This window comes from Cynocephalus volans, chromosome 4 (assembly GCF_027409185.1).
Source record: "Cynocephalus volans isolate mCynVol1 chromosome 4, mCynVol1.pri, whole genome shotgun sequence".
Taxonomy (NCBI): Eukaryota; Metazoa; Chordata; class Mammalia; order Dermoptera; family Cynocephalidae; genus Cynocephalus; species Cynocephalus volans.
Genome location: NC_084463.1, coordinates 8,876,436 through 8,897,956, shown reverse-complemented (window position 1 = coordinate 8,897,956; position 21,521 = coordinate 8,876,436). Strand labels below are relative to the sequence as shown.

General features: G+C 37.3%; 1 protein-coding gene across 5 annotated transcripts in view; it reads right to left on the bottom strand.

Annotated features, from left to right (window-relative positions):
• Positions 1–4,545: 4,545 nt before the first annotated feature.
• BCO2 (beta-carotene oxygenase 2) overlaps positions 4,546–21,521 on the bottom strand; it is a 44,420-nt gene continuing 27,444 nt past the window's right edge. The window contains exons 6-13 of one of the 5 annotated variants that reach the window (XM_063093260.1): positions 16,652–16,780; positions 15,540–15,700; positions 14,409–14,579; positions 9,554–9,691; positions 8,793–8,975; positions 7,829–7,939; positions 6,591–6,719; positions 4,546–6,354 (exon numbers count right to left, since the gene is read on the bottom strand). In XM_063093260.1, the coding sequence (XP_062949330.1) occupies positions 6,606–6,719; positions 7,829–7,939; positions 8,793–8,975; positions 9,554–9,691; positions 14,409–14,579; positions 15,540–15,700; positions 16,652–16,780 (1,007 nt within the window). In that variant the 3' untranslated portion in view covers positions 4,546–6,354; positions 6,591–6,605. Of the gene's footprint in view, positions 6,355–6,378; positions 6,720–7,828; positions 7,940–8,792; positions 8,976–9,553; positions 9,692–14,408; positions 14,580–15,539; positions 15,701–16,651; positions 16,781–21,521 lie in introns of those variants that run through there. The other 4 variants (XM_063093264.1, XM_063093261.1, XM_063093262.1 and 1 more) reach the window with 4 other exon arrangements.

Genomic DNA, 21,521 nt, shown 5'->3' with positions numbered 1-21,521 from the left:
AAAGTTCTTACGGTAAATTATTAAAGCTAATTCTTTTTTTAACTGGCTTAATATTTAATTTTTATTATTTATTATTAGCATATTTTTCTTACAAATCGTATTTCCTTATGCCCTTTACCTGACCTATCACTTCCCAAACCCTTTCCCTCCCTCCCCCTCATCTCTGGTATCCTTAGGTTTGTTCTCTCCTTCTGAAAGTTCAACGTATTGTTGTGGTCTTTTTTCTTTCTTTCTTTCCTTCATTCCTTACCCAGCAGCCAGTTATAAGTGAGAACATGCAGAATTTCTCTTTCTTTTTCTGGCTTATTTCACTTAACATAATTTTCTCCAGACTCATCATGTTGCTGCAAATGGAAGAATTTCATTCTTTTTTATGGATTAGTATTCCATTGTGTATAAATACCACATTTTCCTTATCCAGTTGTCTGTTGATGAACACAAAGAGCTGCAATGAACATCAGAGTGCAAGTATCCTCTTGACATGATGATTTCCATTCCTTTGGATATATATCCAGTAGTGGGATTGCTGGATCATATGGTAGTTGTATCTGTAGTTGTTTGAGGAAACTCCATACTATTTTCCATAATGGCTGTGTTAATTTACAGCCCCACCAAGAGTATAGAAGAGTTCCCCTTTCTCCACATCCTCTCCAACACTTGTTATTCTCAGTCTTTTTAATAATGGCCAGTCTATCTGGGGTGAGATGATGTCTCAATGTGGTTTTGATTTGTGTTTCTCTGATGGCTAGTGATGCTGAGCATTTTTTCATGTACTTGTTGGCCGTTTGTATGTCTTCCTTTGAAAAATGTCTATTCATTTCCTTTGCCAATTTTTTAATTGGATTATTTGTTTTTTGACTGTATAGCTGGAAATTATCTCAATACAATAAAAGCCATTTATGACAAACCAATCACCAATATCATCCTGAATGGGGAAAAGCTAAAAGCTTTTCCCATAAGAACAGGAAGAAGACAAGGATGCCCACTCTCACCACTCCTATTTAACACAGTACTGGAGGTACTAGCCAGAGCAATCAGTAAAGAGAAAGAAATAAAAGGAATCCAGATTAGAGAGGACAAAGTCAAACTGTCCTTGTCTGCAGATGAAATGATCTTATATATAGAAAAACCTATAGACTCTACCAAAAAATTCTTACAGCTGATTAACAATTTCAGTAATGTTGCAGGACACAAAATCAGCACCCAAAAATCAGTGCCATTTTAATACTCCAGTAACAAACTAGCAGAAAATATTAAAGCTAATTCTATACAAGGGTACTCACCAAATTCACCCTCAGTGAACCTGTTAGGGATTGAATTGTCACCCTCCAAAATTCATATGTTGAAGTCCTAACTTACTCTCAGTACCTCAGAATGTAACTTTATTTGGAAATAGCATTGTTGCAGATTTAATTAGTTGAGATTAGGGTGGGTCCTGACCCAACATGCCTGGTATCCTTATAAAAAGGGAAATCTTGGACATAAACAGATAAATACAGAGGGAATGCCATGTGAAGACCCAGAGACAACATCATCTACAAGCCAAAGAGAGAGGCCTAGGACATCCTTCACTAACAGCCCTTGGAAGTGTCAAAGTCAAAATATACAGAGACCAATCTCTAAAGAAAACATCTGGGAAAAACAAAATTGCAATTTGGGGCATGCACACAGGCTGGGATGGTCTCCAGCAAATTCAAAGAACAAAGAAAGGGTTGGGAGTTTTATTACAGAAATGCTACATTGTTTTGAAAGAAAACTCATTGGCACTATTGAAGTTTTTCAGAGTTGGCAAGGTCTGTTGGTGAGGGACAGCTGTAGGTAAAAATAGTCTTAAGAGTCATGGCCAGCCATTTCAGCAGTCATAAGGTAAAACTGGCCTTAGAGTAAGAGCAAGCTGTTCAGCAGCTGGGCTTGCAAAAATTCTGGAAGCAGGTGCCATGTGCCCCGTGTGCTTTTTCCCCCAGTCCCTTGACTCTGATTTAATTTGGGTATGTCAAGAATGACCCAATTCGTATAACCAGCTCTGACAGAAATAACAAAAACCAACCTTGATTTCAGACATCTAGTCTCCAGAATTGTGAAACAATACATTTCTGTTGTTTAAGCACCCAGATGTGGTACTTTTTTATGGCAGACCCAGCAGACTATACAACTAATTAACCAGCAAGCACACAGCATTCCCTTTAACTTAGCTTTCAGTGCTTTGAGATAAACAGACATTTAGGTGTAGTCCCTACTTCACTCACGCAACATTTACTGGCTTTGTGCTTGGCTCCTTTGTCTCAGACGCCTTGCTTCTATAAAGAGATCTCATAAGGTATTCAAATAGACACATATTGGCAAGGTAGCCCCCATATCCATTCCCTTCCTGCACTTATTCACTCATTAAGTTTTTTTCAAAAAGTTTACTTTTAATGTCTACTAAATGCCAGGCACACTAAGTACCAGAGGCACAATGATGATAAAAAATACATGGTCCTTGTCCTCATAAAGTTCAGTTTAGTGGGGGAGCCAGACACAGAAATAATATCATGACAAAGAAAAAACTAATTCTGCCTCAGAAAATAAAAGAAGGCTTTGAAGAGAAAATAATTCTTGAGCTGGATTTCAAAGTTCACCAGATGAATGAGAGGGAAATTCCAGAAAGAGAAGAAAGTGTGAGCAAAAGAAATGTAGATAAGTCCAGCTTTTTTGGTGCATTTTGACAAGTTCTTGGATACAATGGGGAGACAGGTGAGAGAGAAGACTGGAAACATGGACTGGGCACCAAATTATTGAAGGGTGGGAATGTCATTTTAAGTATAGAGGAAAGGAGGCTCCTCCCCAGGAGAAGAGAATTTTCATCCTTGAGTCACATTTCCAGGCACCCATGAGCCTTGTTTACTCACATGCAGGGTCACAATGTATTAAAAGTTCCACATATGGCTGTGGCTTACTCTCTGGTTCTACACTCAGAGAAAAAAACTAGGTCAAAGCTCCTGGGCCCAAGTAGGTCTGGCCACCTTATCAACATTCTATTCTGCTTCTCATCTCCTGTAGTAAGCTGCCACAGGGATGGGCTGCCTTCCTCTCCCTTTTAACCTCAGTTATGTGCCACATACTTCCTCTCCTTCAGTCTCTGGACACTGGCTAGTAATAAGAGTTCGGCTTAGGGAGAGAAAGAGGCCCTGCCTATGCGTTGAGCCTTGGTCATATGCTTATTCAATTCTACCAGAACTTTCTGCATTGGATTACCAGGCTTATGTGCCTAGATTATAAAATGTCACTGATTCTTTTTTTCTTCTCCTTCAAGAAACTGAGTTCTCTCCCAGCGCAGAATTCTGGCATCCTAAGTCAGAATTTTATGATTATACTGTGTATTAGTTAGGGCTCTCTAGACAGACAGAATCGATAGGATATAATATAAATATGAGAGGAGATTTATTAAGAGAATTAGCTCATGCGATTGTGAAGAGAAGTCCCTCGATAAGCTGTCTGCAAACTGGATATTGGTAGCATGGCTAAGCCCAAGTCCAAAGCCTCAGAACCAGAGAAGCTAATGGTGTCCTTCATGTAAATATTGGAACCCAAAAGCTGAAGAGTCTCATGCTCTGATGTCCACGGACAGGAGAAGAGTGTATCCTAGCTCCAGCATATAGGGATAGAGTGATTCTCCTTTTTTCCGTTTTTTGTTCTCTCTGGGTCCCCAGCAGATTGAATGGTTTCCAACCATATTGGGGGTGGATCTTCCCCACCAAGTCCACTCAGACTCTCCTGCTAATCTCTTCTGGAAACACCTTCATGGACACACCTAAAAAGATAGCTTTACCAGGTTTCTTGGCATTTCTTAATCTAATCAAGTTGACACCTAGAATTAACCATCACATGCTGCTAACTTTATACAAGGATACTTCAAAAAGTCCGTGGAAAGATTTGCATTATCTTTTAATTCAACTTTTCCACAAAATTTTTGGAGTACCCTCATATGTTTGAACTTCACTCCCTGTATATTACGATGGAGAAAAGGTTTACAAACAGAAAAAAGACATGATCAGATCTGTGTACTTCCCAGAGGACAACCAGAGTCTCCCTCACCCTCTGAGAAAGTACAATGCATGCCTTTTCAGGGACTTCTGTGAAATATCAAAGGAGTTATGTTGCTGTGATTACCTTAGGCTTTATGCTCTTGCATCTGCCTTTCAAGGAGTCTTCAAAGGTTCGTGGAAAATGCATATTATAAAAAAGCTATGGATGGATTTTAAAAAATTTTTGCACCAAAATAAACTCTTATTAAGTTTTCATAACATGTCTGAACATAATCTAGTGTGAGGCACTAATAAAAGAGCCCCTATCAGAGCAATATGAATTCTGCTAAAATTGAAGCAAGAACAAACATCAAATTTATGGTGAAGCTTGGGTGGAAGAATGGTGAAATCACTGTTGCTTTACAAAAAGTTTACGGAGACAATGCCCCAAAGAAATCAGTTTACAAATGGATAACGCATTTTAAGAAGAGACAAGACAATGTTGAAAATGAGGCCCACAACAGCAAACCATCCACATCAATTTGAGAGGACAAAATTAATTTTATACATGTCCTAATTGAAGAGGAACAACGATTAACAGAAACAATAACCAATACCACAGACATCTCAATTGGTTCCATTTATACCATTCTGACTGAAAAATTAAAGTCAAGCAAACTTTCCACTCAGTGGGTACCAAAACTGTTGTGTCCAGATCAGCTGCAGACAAGAGCAGAGCTTTCTATGGAAATCCTAAACAAATGTAAGCATTTCCCTGAAGAATTGTAACAGGAGATGAAACATGGCTTTACCAGTGTGATCCTGAGGACAAAGTACCCAAAGCAGGAAGTGGTCCAGTCAAAGTAAAAGCCAACTAGCCAAGAGCAATGGTCATGGCAACAGTGTTTCAGGATGCTCAAGGCATTTTGCTTGTTGACTTTCTGGAGGACCAAACAGCAATAACAGCTGCCTATTGTGAGAGTGCTTTGAGAAAGTTAGTCAAAGCTTTAGCAGAAAAACACCAGGAAAGCTTCCCCAGAGAGTTCTTCTCCACCGTGACAATGCTCCTGTTCATTCCTCTCATCAAATAAGGGAAATTTTGCAAGAATTTCTATGGGAAATCATTAGGCATCCGCCTTACAGTCCTGATTTGGCTCCTATTGACATCTTTTTGTTTCCTCAAAAATCTTTAAAGTATACCCATTTTTCTTCCGTTAATAACGTTTAAAAAAAAAAAAAGGCTGCACTGACATGGTTAAATTCCCAAGACCTTTGGTTCTTTAGTGATGGACTATATGGCTGCTATAATTGCTTACAAAAGCGCCATGAACTTCATGGCACTTATGTTGAGAATTAAAGTTTATATTTCTTACTTTTATCTTTTAATTCCATTTTTCCACCAATTTTTTGAAGTCCCCTCATATTAGTTCTGTTTAGGTATCTTCTTGCCAATCTACACTTGCTGTTGTCTTCTGTGTCTCATAAACCCAGACGTGGAACTTAAGGCCTTTTATTTTATTGCCACAGTGCAACCCCTGCACATGACATTTGTATGTATAGAACACTTCACTAAATGAGATAGGGTTTGTGAAGTCTGAAATAACTTTTAAGGAAAATTAGAGAAGGAACTCACTATGTTGGTCCAGGACTGTGCAAAGAGCCTAACATGAGTTCACAGGTGCCCCAAATTACACGTTTGGGGGCCCTCTGCACCAACGTTCAACATGCAGAGGTAGCATGGACAGTTTAACTGGTCCTGGGTTAGAGTTCAGCCAAGGGCAGGGAGTGTAACTGAAGGAAAAGGGAACAAGGAATTTTGAGGGTGTTGGCAAGAGTATGGTTTAAGTGATAGATCTAGGCTGCTTAGGGTTGTTAGTAAAACCTGGTGTTTAGAAATGTGAAGATTATATGGTCTGTAGTGCCGCCTGTTACTCAACAAAATGAAGAACTACTGACTTTTCATCAATCAATACACTTGGAGACTAGAAAAATGCCTTATTTTAGTGATGTCCTTCAAAACAACAACCTCCCAAGGCTAAGCTGGGGGTGGGATGGGGGGTGGTAGCAGATAGTCCACAGGAGGGTTGTAAAACTGCAACAGCATCTGCTGTGGATGTCAGAGAAACAGCCAGTTTAGAAGAAGCCTCCAAGCATGATACAGCAGACTTCCTGTCTTCTGAGTACCATGGGACCAATGGTAACAGGCAGAGTGTGATGGAAAGAACAAGGTGCTTTTCAGATCTATATTCAAAGTCCATTTTCTATGATTATTTGTATTTCTTCTCCCAGGACCTCTGTCACCCACCTATCTGATGGTGGTAATGACTCAGTTTCGTATTCTTATCATTACCTAGGGGAAGATATATGCAATTAATGTAAATTTGAAACTTTCTTCAAAAGATCGTATTAACACTAGCTTAATGATTTCAAGGAAAAATGCTAAGAAAATATAAAACCATAATTATCTCATGAATTCTGTTTTTAATAGAAATTTAAAAACCAAATGTCTATGGTTTGAGAGATGGGGTGCCCTTTTTGCTCTCTCTTTTGTACAGAACACACTCATTTTAAACCTAGTTCCCAGACCTTGTGGTTGTCCCATCAGATGGGTACAAAGGTGCCATGGAACCCATAAGGCATTTGCACAGGTACTTCTGCTCGGCCCAGTTCTTCAAAGTTCTTGGCATCCAAGACTAGGAGAAAATTGTTTTCATTCTAGAAAAGGAAAGACAACACTGAAAATTACCTCTTTTTTTCATCAAAAATCTGTCTGTCTTCTCCACTGGGCTTTAAAATTTCTAACAGAGAGACCATGTCTTATTCATCTTCATGTCTATCCCCAGCATTAGCACAGTGCCTCGCCTATCTACTCACTGCTGAATTCTTGAGCTGGACTGAAAAGGAAATTATGGCCGAAGAATTTCATGCCTAGAGCAAAGAAATTAAGTTGTTTATATCTATCACCTTCAAAGGATCTCTTTGAGTTTAATGATCTTTTTACTTGCCCCTTTCCGATCTCCTAAGAGACATAGAATCTCTTTCTTCCAAATTAGAAACACCTCCATTTTGTGTTATGTTGGAACTATTCAAAGGGCAGCATTGAAAGGGAGACTGAGATTTTCCCTGATCTAATTACAGGAATAACAAGTGCATGGCATGAGGATTAAGTCCTCTTAAGCCCATGGCAGACATCACTAATTAATCACAGCACTTTTCCCCCTAAACCCTTAAAAGACCTCAGAATCCTACACCCCAAGAAGCCACTAACAGTTGATCAAACCTGGTACTCAAAGTGAACCTATTTGCCACAAGATTGTCCTGGACAAGAAGTCAGATAGTAAGCAACATTATCAAGACACTAGTCCAGAGCTATGACATTGGACTTTGAGGACAGTTCACTGAAACTGGAAGCACAGGCAGTAGTATGAACACTAGTCTAGAAGTCAGAAGGCTTAGATTTAAATACTGGCTTTGCCACTATCATATCTGTTGCAAGTCTTTTTCAACTTCTTCAAGTTACAAATTCCACATGTGTAAAATTGTGTCCCACAAAGTTGTTTTGATGACTCAATACGATAATATGTATGAAAGTAGTCCCTAAATTACAAATCTCAATGCATATGTGAATTATTATTATGGTCCTACAAATAGAACTTTAAAACAATAATAAAATATGGATTGTGATTAAAATGTATGTAGATAGTAAGAAGAAAAGAGAAAAGGTGCCATATTGGAATCAAAGTAAACTATCTACAGCATCACTAAATATAACCTCAAATGGCTTAGTGCTGCTTTTCTCTCTAATGACAGGGATATATATTTACCTGGTTGGGGGTGATCACCACAGAAAGAATAACCCCACCATCTTCTTCATTGACTCCTGGTACTGAAACAAAAATAGGTTCTGAGGGATAAAAGCCATCTTCTCTCCAAACCTGCAAGTCCCAAAAAAAAAATATTTGGTAAAAGGCCAGTTGTTATTGGGAAGCTTTCTATAGCTTTTGCTACTCTCAGCGTGAATATTGCAACAGCAAGAATCAGGCTTACTGCATTGAATACATATAGAGAGGAAGCTTTTGCAGTCCTAGATTCCATTACCATCAAAAACAATTTGATTGATTAGAATTTCCCATCTATGTTAAATATGGCTATACTGGATTTAATTACATCCCCCCAAAACTTACTGAAGCTTGAATTGTGTTCTCCAAGTTTTATGTATTAGAAGCTTAGCCCCTACTGTGACTGTTAAGAGGGTGAGAAATCCTGTTAGGGTAATTAAAAGGTGGGGCCTTGAAGAGGTGATTGGATTGTAGGACACTGCAGTAGTGAATGGATTAAAAGTGGTGGTCAGGGGCATGGTTCTGAGGGTTTTAAAAGAAGAGAAGAGTCTGTCTTTCCCTCTCTCTGCTCCCACCATCTTGCAATGTGAGACCCCTGGGTCACTGTCACCACCACCAGATGGACTTTGGACTTCCCAGCCTCAGAAACTGTAAGCAATAAATTTCATTTTCTTTAAAAAATACCCAGTTCCAGGTATTTTGTTGTAAGCAACAGAAACCGACTAAAACAATGGGTGTCCCAACAACCTTAACTCCATGGTTTCTCCCAAAATGACATCAAAATCAAGCACAGAATTATTTTTCTGGGCTTGGGGTTCATTTAGATTCCTTAGAGGCAAGATACCTCAAACTTAATAAAAGAAACTGACTGAACTACTTAAATATTAAAGAAACTAATTCAAAAGGCAAAATAGATCTTGGAAAAGTTCAGAAAAGAGATTTTTGTCACCTTCAGTGTCTTGTTCACCACATCAACCTTGATCAGAGAATCTCCCACCAAATGCCGAAAGCCACAGCCATAGAAGAAATGATACTTTTTGCCACTGAATTGGCTATAGTTGATTTGGGGAAATTCAATGCCTCCTTCCTCCTCTAGATCCTCGTGATGTAGATTTTCATGAGAGCACCAGATCTAAAAGAGGTCCCAAAAGAATTTGTAATGGATGCTTAATTCTCATTTATTTTCTTCAGTGTAGGTCAGTGAGGGAGCTAATACCCTATAAGAGCTTGTGACAAGACTTAGAAACTGAGGTTACATATTTTTTATGTTGTTTCTCTTTCCATCATGTATATGAATGCATAAAGATTATCAGATATTGTGAATAAGCTGTCAAATGGCATAGGAGATGGAAGTGGGCTTTTTAATTCTACTAAAGCTAAGATGTTGATTAGCTGCACAATGATATGCCTGTGGTAAGTACAAATTATCTAAAAGGTGAGACAGTCAAGGCCAATCTCAAATGCCTAGAACATTCCACGACTATTAGAAAGTTGCATATGTCTGTTTGAAAACACAAAAGGGATAGTAAACACAGTGGTCATTTCCACCCATTTTCTGCGATTCTTACACAAGCAATGTTCCATTACTCTTACTCTGCTCAGCTGAATGTTACAAACCTATGGGGCATCCGACATTCTGGAGAACAGCCCACGAATCAAGTAACACCACTAAAGTTTAAAGTCTTAGTCTAATGTCCATTCATGACATACCTTCCCATCAGCCTGTTTCACAGCACTGGCTGAAGAATAGGACAATGGACTGAGGTTCTCTCCCTCAGTGGCATTCAAGCTGACATTTAAGGGCAAAACAAATCTTCGAGGGAAAGATCTGGCTAATGAATTATAGACCTGTTCAGGAGAGAGAAAGAAACAAATGAAAAAATTGTCATTCACGGGATAATAGCATGTCCCAATAATTTATATCCAGTTGACATTATTGGCATTCCTACTTATGTAAATGACCATTTCCATTCATTCATCTCATGGAGATAATATGTTTTTACCCAGTAAAATGTTTCTACTCAGTAAAGATTTAGTGCTATGCTTAAGTTCCATAAAGAGCTTTTTTAAAGTAATTTTAATTATATTTAAACCTTTTTTTTTCTTTCACAAAATTGTAGCGAAACAAAAACAGACTTCCACTAATGGTGGATTAGGTAATGTGGAGCAACTATCCATTGAGAACAGCAAGAGTAGCTGGACAAAATGTTTAAAACATCTGTTTGAAGGCATTAGTGAGCTAAAAAGGCAGTGAAGAATACTGGGGACAAGATTTGAGAGGAAAAGGAAACCCACAGAGATGAACTAGATATTGGAGGCAACTTTCTCCCAAGGCCCTAAAGAGATGCTCAACAACATTAGTTATTACAGAAATACAAATCAAAAACACACAAATGAGATACCACTTCATACCCACTAGGATAGCATATATTTAAAAAAAAAAAAACTTTAAAGAAAAAAATGAAAATAACAAATGTTGGTAATAATGTGAAGAAATTAAATTTCTGTGCATCCCTGGTGGGAATAAAACGGTGTGGCTACTGTGGAAAACAGTTCAGCAGTTCCTTAAAAAGCCAGACAAAGAATTATTACATGATCCAGCAACTCCACTTCTCAGTATATACCAAAAAGAATTGAAAAGAGAAACTCAAACAGACATTTGTATGCCAATGTTCATAGCAGCATTACTTGTAATAGCCAAAAGGTAGGGAAAACCCAAATATTTATCAACAAGTGGATAGATAAAATGTACTACACACTTAAAATGGAATATTATTCGATCTTTAAAAGGAATGAAATTCTGACACATGCTACAATATAGATGGAACTTAAAAATATTATGCTAAGTTAAATAAGTTAGACACAAAAGAACAAATATTATATGAAGTACCCAGAATAGGCAAATTCATAGAAACAGAAAGTAAATTAGAGGTTACCATGGACTGGAGGGAGGGGAGAATAGGGAGCTATTATTTAATAGGTACAAATTTCTGAGATGATGAAAATGTTCTGGAAAAGGATAGTGGTGATGGTTGCACAACATGGTAAATGTACTTAATGCCATTGAATTGTACACCTAAAAACATTTAAAATGATAAATTTCATGTTACATATATTTTACCATGAAAAAAAAGTGAAAGAATATGGAGAGATCCCACCCAGTTTCACCAGTAATAACATCTTGCATAACTATAATACAATATCACAACTGGGCAACTTACATTGATACAATTCACCAAACTAATTCGGGTTTCGCCAGTTAAACATGCATTCGCTGTGTGTGTGTGTGTGTGTGTGTGTGTGTGTGTGTTTTAGTTCTATGCTATTTCATCATGTGTGAATTCATGTGACCACCACCACACTCAAGATATGGAACAGTTCCATCACCACACAGATCCTTCTTGTACACTTTTATAAAGTTGTAGCCACACCAACTTCCCTACCCCTCAACCTTAATGAGAAGAGATTTTGATAGCTTTTAGGGACTAGAGGGACAAAAGTTAGATTTCAGGTTCTGCCAAAAAGAGGAAGGCCTAGTAAACCTCTAGTCCTTTGGGTTGAGACCTCATAGGTCTGTACCCTAAGAATTGAAGTAAACAAGAAATAGGCAAGCTCCTGCAGGGACTGAATCCTACTTCAAATTATATAAACAAATGAAAAACTTCTCTAGAAGAATATAACATCATCCTGGGCCTCAAAATATTTCTATAGATTTTCAAACACAATATTCTGGATATGAAAAATAATCAGCACATAAAAAAGAGAACATGATTAAAAGCCAAGATAAACAACAGATGATAGAAAAAGAGCCACAGAGGACAAGTTATCAGACTTTAACTATTCTGAATACATTTGAGGAAACTCCTTCAAATTGAGAATTGTAGCAGAGAATTATAAATTGTAAAAGAGAATCAAATCAAAATTCTAGAACTGAAAGTAGCAATTAATTTGATTAGGTTTAACAGCAGAAGAGAAACTGTTTGAACAGTAAGATAGATAAGAAAAAAATATCCAAGGAAACCATGCTTAGAGAAAGAAAAGAATGGGAAATACTAAAAAGAACAAAGGGATAGAGTGAAAAGGGGGTAACATGTACTGCAGTTCCAGAAAAAAAAGGAGAGAAAGGATTTACCAGAAGCAATATTTGAAGAAATAATGGGTGAAATTTTTCAAAACTAATGAAAGACATCAAACCATAGATTCCAGAATCCCTAAAAACCCCAAGTAAAATGAATTAAAAGAAAAGCATATTAAAATATCATAATCCAATGAGAAAATCTTAAAAACAATCAGAGAGGGAAAATAATCAACTTCAAAGGAGCAAAGACTAGATGGACAATTGATTTCTCAACAGAAACCAGAAAACAATAAAATGATATTTTTAAAGTATCAAAAGAAAATAATTAAACTAATACTCTGGTTTCTCTTCAGATCAAATAAATCTTTCACCTTTTACTAAAATAATTAGAAACACAGAATTCTTTATCCAATAAAAACAGCCTTCCAATAAGTAAGGTAAAATAAAAATATTTTTCTGACAAACAAAAACAGAGATTTCATCACCAGCATATCTGAACTAAAGGAAATATTAAAGGATATTCTTCAGTCAGAGGAAAATGCTTCCAGACAGAAAGCTCAGAGATGCTGGAAGAAATTAAGAGCAACAAACAAAGTATATATATGGGGAAAGCAACAATAATAATAATGCCTTGTAGAGTCTAATAGAGAAAGAAAATTAATATATACAAGAAGAGTAGCATATAAATCAGGAGTAAAATAAGTGAAGTTAGTGTTGCAGAGTCCTTGCATGTCTGGAAAGAAGTAAAAGGACCAATTTATAATATATTTTGATAAATCAAGAGTGCATATTAAAATCTCTAAAATAACTTCTAGAAGAGTAATAAAAGAATGTATAACTACCAAGCTAATGGGAAGAGGGTGAGGTTTGGGGAAAGGGAGGTGGAAATGAAATAAAATATACTCAGCCAATCCAGAGAAGGTAAGAAAGGAGAGAGGAAAAGAACTAGTGACACATAGGAAGCAAATAAGATGGAATATTTAAACCCCAATATATTAGTGACTGATTCAACTAAATGCCCCCAATTAAAAGTCAGGGATTATTAGCACAATGCATTTTTGGAATATATGCTGCTTACAAAATACATATTCAGAAGGATTGAAAGTAAAAGGATAGAAAAGTTATAGCATGCAAACAGTAAGCAAAAAGTAGACTTTCAGGCCAAAAGCATTACTCAGAGATGAATGTTCAAAAAACTAGAAAGGTAAAACAAATAAACAAAAAAATAAATATAAAACAATTCTAAATTTGTATGCACATAATAACAGAGCACCAAACAGGTAAAACAAAAATTAGCAGAACTGGATAGAGAAATAGAAGAGTCCATACTCTAAGTAATGTACTTTAATATAGCTTTCAATAATTGATATAGCAAACACACAGAGATCAATAAGGACAGAGAATATTTGAACAATATTATTAACAAATATGACCTGATTGACATATATGAAACACTACATCCAAAATGCAGAATATGATTCTTTTAAGATACACATGGAACATTAAAAAAATGACCTTATGAGAGGCTACAGAGCAAATCTCAATAAATTTCAAAAGATTAAAATCATACAGTAAAATTAAGCTACTAATCAATGACAAAAAAAACTGGAGGGCTGGCTGGTTAGCTCAGTTGGTTAGAGCATAATGCTGATAATACCACAAGGTCCAGGGTTCAATTTCTGTACTGGCCAGCCGCAAAAAAAAAAAAGAAAAAAAAGATACCATTTACGGTAATTTCAAAACACACAAAATGCCTAGGAATGAATTTAGCAAAACATATGTAATATCCTTACACCGAAAACTCTAACATTACTAAGAGAAATTAAAGAAGACTCAAATAAATGGAAAAATAGTCCATATTCATGGATTGAAAGACTCAATACTGTAAGATGTCAATTATCCCCAAATTGATCATAGTTGCCATATGGTCCCAATCAGGGTTTTTTTCTTTGTAAAAACTGACAAATTGAATCTAAAATTTGTAGAAATGCAAAAAGCCTAGAAAAACCCAGGCAATCTTAAAAAAAAAAAGCTAAAGACTTACACTACAGATATCAAGACCTACCATAAAATTATATAATAAGTAATCTTAGTAAGTATAAGTAAATGTAATAAGTAATGTTTTTTAAATATTTAAAAATAAAACTACAGCTGAAAAATAAAACTATAGCTGAAGATGATCTACATTACATAATTCAAGGAAATTATGTACTTAAATGTAAAAGGAACTAATTACAATTCTTCAAAACACCTACCTTGGTTGTCTTTGCCATGCTTTTTATTTATTAAGTATTAGGTAAGCCACTTCAAATTATTTTTTAATATTAAATAAATAAATGATGAAGCTGTGCCTTCAATACTTTAAAACTACTCTCTCTCCATATTTGCCACAAGAGGGCAAGAGAAACAGGTAATTTCAAAGCGAAAGCCAGATCCCGGCTAGTTCCAAATGATTTTGACAATTCCTGACAAATCAAAAATGTTTACCTGATCAAGACCTTTGCCGGCTTTCCTGAGATTCTGTAGTTGGTAAACGTCCAGGCTTCTTCCATTATCTTGACAGCACAAATCAATTACAACGCTGCCCTGATCCTCAAAGGCATTGATTTGATGAAAAGTAACAAAAGGTTTGCTGTAATACATCCCTGGAAGAAGCTGCTGGGCAAAACACAAACAATGAAAAGGAGACATTTTCCTTTATTTTTTCCTTTAGAAAACAGATCCACAAAGCTCAAATTAAGAAAATTAAGAAGATTCTCCCCCTTTAAGTGGCTGGCCCAGTAGGTGTAAAAGAAGTAGAATCTAGATCGTAGAAGCAAATATGCTTTGATTTAAGCATCCTTGCTTAAGTCATCTCATATTAATCAATGAACTAGGGCTATTTGATATAGACCAATCAACTATTACAACTAACTTAAAAGTTCTCATGAAATATGGTCCAAAGTTTTGAAGAATAAATAAATCCTGGATTTTAACTGCATGGTTAAATAGGAAATACTGCTACTTAATATGCTTATGATAAATTAAGTGACTAACTCATTGAAAAGTGTACTCATTACTAAAATGTTATTTTTGTAGTGGAATTCCGATAGGTTAAATTTAGGATACTCTCTCTTTAGAGAGGTGAAAAGTAGACATAATAGTGCTATTAATCGGGAGTATAAAAAGATATTCAACCAACATGCTTGACTCTGATAGGATTATCATATTCCCATATCAGGAAGTCATAGAAGCAGCTAAATAAAGAATCAATGCAAAAGTTACAGAAGATCTCTGTGTGAACAATACCCTTTCTAGCAACTATTATGATATGGAAAACCCATGCTAAGAGAGTTTCCCATATGCCATTTTAATTGAATCCGATAATTAAAAGGATAAAATCATTTCCTATAATTCTCTAATATGCAAAATCCACTGTGCAAATTAGTAAATAGCTAGCCCAACCTATGGAAGAAGGTAATATCCTTGATTAAGAGTGCCTTATGAAGAAGGAAAAAAAAAGAAAGAAAGAAAGAGTGTCTTATGCAAGTAATGCCCAATGAAGGTCAAAATCAGCCATATGGAGATTTGCCTTCGTGTCCAACCATTTTCATGATAAATATTCTCAAAATACTCCACCTGTCCAGTGTGTTTATCCATCACATGAAACCGCGTATTACACTGGGGTTCCCAGCTTATTCCATCTGAAAAGGCCTTTCCCCGAATTTTAGAAGTAAAAATTTTCCACAGATTCATCTTTATAGGTTGTTCAATGAAGATTATGTAGTTCCTTGTCATTCCTAAAAGGTTCCAGCAAACATTAAACGTTATTTGGCAAACTAGAGGTGTCTGAAATGTGACAGGACTTGTCTGAACACTTGAACATATTAATGCTGACTTAAACAAATGCCAGCCAGACATATTTCTTTACTGTTTCCCAGCTTTGCTATACATATTTCCTGTTCCTACATCAAAAGGGGAACTACTTAGAATAGCTTGGGTTGAATGTCCTGAGCTTGCTTTTTTTAAATTTTTCTTTGCCATTTAAATTGTTTTGGTTTAGGAACAAAGTAAAGAATCATACTATTAAAGTGTCACTTCTGATCTGTACATTTATTCCTTAATCCTTTTCCTATTTCTTCTAGGAGTAAGGATCCAGGATCAGTCTGGCTATAATGGCTTAGAACACAGAAAATAAATGTTCTGAGTAAAAGCCGATGCCATATATATATAGAATATGAATTTCCCCAAAAAGATAAAGTCAAGACCACTTCATGTGTGATTATTATTTATGGGCTTTAAAGTCACCTAAAATTTTTAATTCTGCCAGTTAATTTTTCAGTAATTGCTTGTCCTAAAGCAATTATATCTTTTCTTTTTTTTTTTTTTTTTTTTTTTTTTAAAAAGATGACCGGTAAGGGGATCTTAACCCTTGACTTGGTGTTGTCAGCACCACGCTCACCCAGTGAGCAAACCGGCCATCCCTATATGGGATCCGAACCCGCAGCCTCGGCGCTCCCAGCGCCACACTCTCCCGAGTGAGCCACGGGCTCGGCCCAAGCAATTATATCTTTTCAAGTGGTTAGCTGGTTAGGGTAAGGAGTACATGACTGAACAGAATAAACTTAACTGGCATTAAAATGCAACCTTGGTCTCATTATCACCATACTCTGACAAATTATTGACATAGCAATTGCCAAAACTACTCCTTCTGCTACAATATTAAGGCAGGGCCTTATCTGTGGACTTACCAAAGCTATGATAGTAAGAAGGCTTCCTCCTCTCTGAAGAAGCAATAGAACATATCACCTGGGCCCCACTGATTGTCTCCCCAACATTCATCTTCTCTGGAGGAACCCGGATAACATTATAGCAGGAACCTGGAAAACAGAAAGTCCCATCTTAACTGTTTTACATGCATTCTAAAATAAAAGATAACCCTTCCACTGTGGACTAGACAAAAGCAGTTAAAGAGATTTATGCAATATTCATTTTTCATGAAAGGTTATTTCAAATAAAAATTTGATATAAAAACACATTAACTTTATGAAAGTCATTAGCTATGGTTTTGAAACAATACCCACAAAATAATCAACCAAGAGTTCACTGTATTTTAATGCTCTCAAATGGTTACCCCCTCACTCACTGCAGATGAACTCTATCCCTACTTCACAGAAAAAGATAAGGTAGCAGCCAGGAATGTCCTCAAATTCTGTTTGTCCCTCTCCTTCCTCCCTCTATTCCAACAACTACAATCTCTGTTTGCGCCCATGTCTACTTTCTTCCCTGCAGTCCTCTCGATCCTTGGGGTCATTCTGGTCCCATCCCATCCTGTCTCACCAACATTCATTCATACAATCATTCATTTGGCCATTTTTTACTAGTTCTTCAAGAATCAACTCGGGTATCCACACTTCAAGTAGCCATCCCTGACTCTTCTCCACCCCAAAGGCATTCTGTGCCCTACACTATTCCCTCATTATTTCCTACACAATCATAGCACTTCTCATTATACTATAATTTTCTACTATTTATCTGCTTCCCAGTGGACCATCAAGCTCTTCAAGGGCAGGACTTTATCTTTGCTTCCTCAGCACGAAACAAGGACTTGGCTCTTAGTAGGCACAATATAAATAACTATTGATGGATTAACTAACAACATATGTTTGTTAAATCACTCGATGAATAAACATTTAGGTCATATTGAATTGTCTTCCTGGTATTAGAATCACAAATGTAGGTTGTAAAGAACTTGGATAACTTACAGAATTTTGCAAACTCCAAGCTTCTTTTGGAATAAGATAACCATACAGCTCTCTATTCATTTATCTTGCAACTATTTATTGAGCACATACTATATTCCAGACACTGTAGAGGTAGAGATAATCCCCAACCTTTTTGGTAAACAATACCAGATACTTAGGACTTTCTGTTACCAGGTGCTTGAGACTTTCCATCGCCAGAAGATTAGGACTTTCCGCTGCCAGGGGGAAGAGACTTTCCAAAGAGCCCAAAGTTCACCCAGTTCCAGGAGAGGCCTAACCACAAAAGGGGTGGGCTATTAGTCAATTCCCCAGTTCCTTGTCTGTGTACCACCCCACTGAAGGCCACCAATGAAATTAAAAGTCACCCCAGATGGCCAATAAGCTGTGTACAACTCACCCTGTTGCCAAAGTCTGCCTACCAAACTGTATAAAAAATGCTTGGGTTAAGAGCTCGGGGCGCTTCGGTCCTGAAAATGGAGCGACCCCAGCATGCTGGAATAAAAACCTCTTGCTTGATTGCAGCGGTCTCAGTCTCATGGTCTTTGTGAGGTGAGCCATCCTGGTCTGTGTGGGTTTTGTGCATGGTGCACGGGTCTTACATTTTTGGGGGCTCGTCTGGGATCAAGCTCGCGCTCTCCGGGACCAGAGACTAGAGAACAGAGGATTGCTCGAGCAGCAGGTACCGCGGTTGACTCTGTCTGTCTGCTGTGTCTGTCTTAGAGTCTTCTTTGTTGTTTACTGTAATCTGGTCTCGAATTTTCTGAGGCTCCGAGGCGGAGCCATCGGTCTGTAGTGGTCATAGTGGCAGGTAAACATACCGACACATCGCGGCCACAGGAATCCTGGAGGACGCTCCAGATTCCTCTGTGGGAGACGAACAGGTTCGACTCCACGGGAGATCTCTAGGAAGGAGACCCCTCCCCCTCTGATAATCAGGTTGTAGCGCCCGTGGCAGGGGCGTGTCAGTGTTTTGGTTTTTGTTTGGTTGCATGTGTGTTGGGACTGACGACTTTCTGGGGCGACATGGGACAGACTGTCTCCACCCCTTTAAATCTGACTCTGAAATACTGGACTGACATGAAGGCCAGAGCTAATAATTTGTCTATCTGTGCACAGAGTTCTGCAAGTGTTATAAGAAAAACTCACTGTCTATGGCATTTCAGCCAAGATAAAGAAAAACCTGTTAGAAGAATCAAAGCTACTTGGAGATTCTGTTTTTCTTATACAACTCAGCCAGTTCTAGCTAAATGTAACATTAAACTAAAACTGAAGAAAAAAAAAAGGGTAAAAAGGCTTTTTAAAAATCACACTGCTATGAGAAATGTTTTTGAAATTATCTGCTTGGGTTTACTGGTCAAACAGGGTTACATTTGTCTTTGGTAGAGGTTTTAAGGTTAAAGTTATAAGCCCAACCTAAAACAGAATGATCTTTGATCATGGGATTTTTAGATAAATGAGGTTAATTTAGTATTGTTGGTGAAAAAGGAAATCAGTATGCAGGAAAAGAGGATACTTCATTGTGAAAAAGCATCTTGTGTAGTGAACTTTTGTCCTAGAGCAAAATGACTGGTTATTTAGGAAGTGGGAAGTATAGGACAAATGAAAAATCTAAAGCATGTCATCAAAGGTCCAAGTAAGTGGTAATAATGGTTTGTGAACAGCAAATTTATGAAAGAATTTTGTGTATGATTATAATTAAAAGGCTAAGTTTTTCTAAAGACTAAACTTAATATTAAGAAAACACTGATATAGAACTAAATTTCCCCTATGTTAGAACAAGATTTTCTTAAAATATTGACCAGATGCTTAGTAAAATTGCAAAAGACTCTAACAAGTACTCTTAAACACAAGTGTCAAATAACTTTGAAAACAATGGACAAAATAAAAGGTTTTCAAAACTCTAGTAAGAAATCTGATGAGTTTATAGAATTACTAATTAAGATCAAGTAAAGCAAAAATTAAGTATACAAAGTTAAGTAACTGATAAAAATGTTTTGTAACTTACATTGTTTGTTCTTTACTTAAATGTTTTGTTTTATGGAAACTTTTTCTCTAAGCTATCTATAACTTATAGCAATTTGGTAAAATGTACTTTATAAACAAAGATGAAAATATTTGCCTTTTTCATCTTTGATTCCTCCAAAATTTGAAAACTATTTGTGAGTATCCTTCTGATTTTTATGGTAATATGGTTATTTAAATAAATATAATAAAAATTTGTTCTCTTTATATAACAGTATACAATTAAAAAGGTTAATTATAAAATAACATGTCTACCTGGGAATAAGTCTTCCCAGCACTGAGGCATCGATACAAAGAAAAGTAAAACCTTTTCAATCAGAAAATTGATCTTCAATGCTTCCATGAGGAATGTTTTGATCGAAAAAGGAAAAATTACATCTTGTCTACACAAGCAGTTCTCTAAAGTTTCATAAACTTGAAGGAAGAGACTCATGACTTGGATGAGACATCCTGTTCCTAAACAAAGGATTCATGTAAGTTCTTAAAATTCTTGATGTACCAATTAATGTATAGCTTGCTAACTCTGAGTAAGCCACCTGTTGTGAATCAACTGTTAAGACAATAGATAAACAAATGCCCTTGATCCTCTGCTGCCACTCCAGCTGGGTAACAAGAGCTATGTCCTCCATCATGTCAAATAGTTCCATTCCACATTAACCCCTACTGCGCCCTGAAAACAGCTTGAAGCAGTCAGATGAGTCGGTGGCCCATTCCATAAAAGTGGAAAGAACTATTGATAATGGGGAATTATTGAGTGGGCAGGACTGAAGCCATTTTGGGACCTAAAGCAGCCTGGGCTACGGGGACGGGGAGGATTTTTTTAAAGGACAGGTTTTTTTTCTCTCTCTACTCTTGCTTCCCATCCCCTGACTTTCTTATCTCACTTACTAAGTAGAAAGGCAAGGCTGAGAAGCTGGTTGGTACTTTGCAGAGCTAACAGTTCTTTCTTTGAGTCTTGTAGAATTTTGAGAAATGATCAAGGCCAAACGACTGGAAGCTGACCTTGGGCACTAGCCAAGTACACTGGTACAAATCAAAATCTTGCAGGGTCCTGAGATAACAGCGAAGATGAGAACAGAAACCAGATGAGGCCTTGGCTAGACCTTGTACCTGACTCACAAACACGGACCCCTCATAGCTCATGTCTTCTGCCCACCCCCGCTTTTTGCCCTTACGCCAGGCCCCAGTGCCCAAGAACCCTTTGTGGTCTATATTCCCTTTACCATGAGTGACTTATATAATTAGAAAAACCAGAATCTCTCTTTCTCTAATGAGCCACAAGGCCTAATTTCTCTTTTGGAGTCTGTCTTTTATACCCACCAGCCCGCCTGGGATGACTGCCAGCAGCTCCTCCAGGTCCTGTTCACCACCGAGGAGAAACAACGAATCCTCCTGGAGGCTCAAAAGAACGTTCCAGGGGATGATGGACGACCTACTCTCCTCCCCAATGTCATAGATGCAGGATTCCCATAGACCAGACCAAATTGGGATTTCAACTCGGCAGAAGGTAGGGAGCACCTGAAGGTCTATCGCCAGGCTCTAATGGCAGGTCTCCAAGGGGCAGCAAAATGCCCCACCAATTTGACTAAGGTAAGAGAGGTAATTCAGGGGCCCAGTGAGTCTCTATCAGCATTTTTGGAGAGACTCATAGAGGCATTCCGTCAGTTTACCCCGTATGATCCTAGTGGTGAAGAGCACAAGGCTACAGTGACGGTTGCTTTTATTAACCAGTCTAGTAAAGACATCAGGAAGAAACTGCAGAAGCTTGAAGGGTTACAAGATAAGTCATTGAGGGAATTAGTGCAGGTGGCTGAAAAGGTTTATCATTATAGAG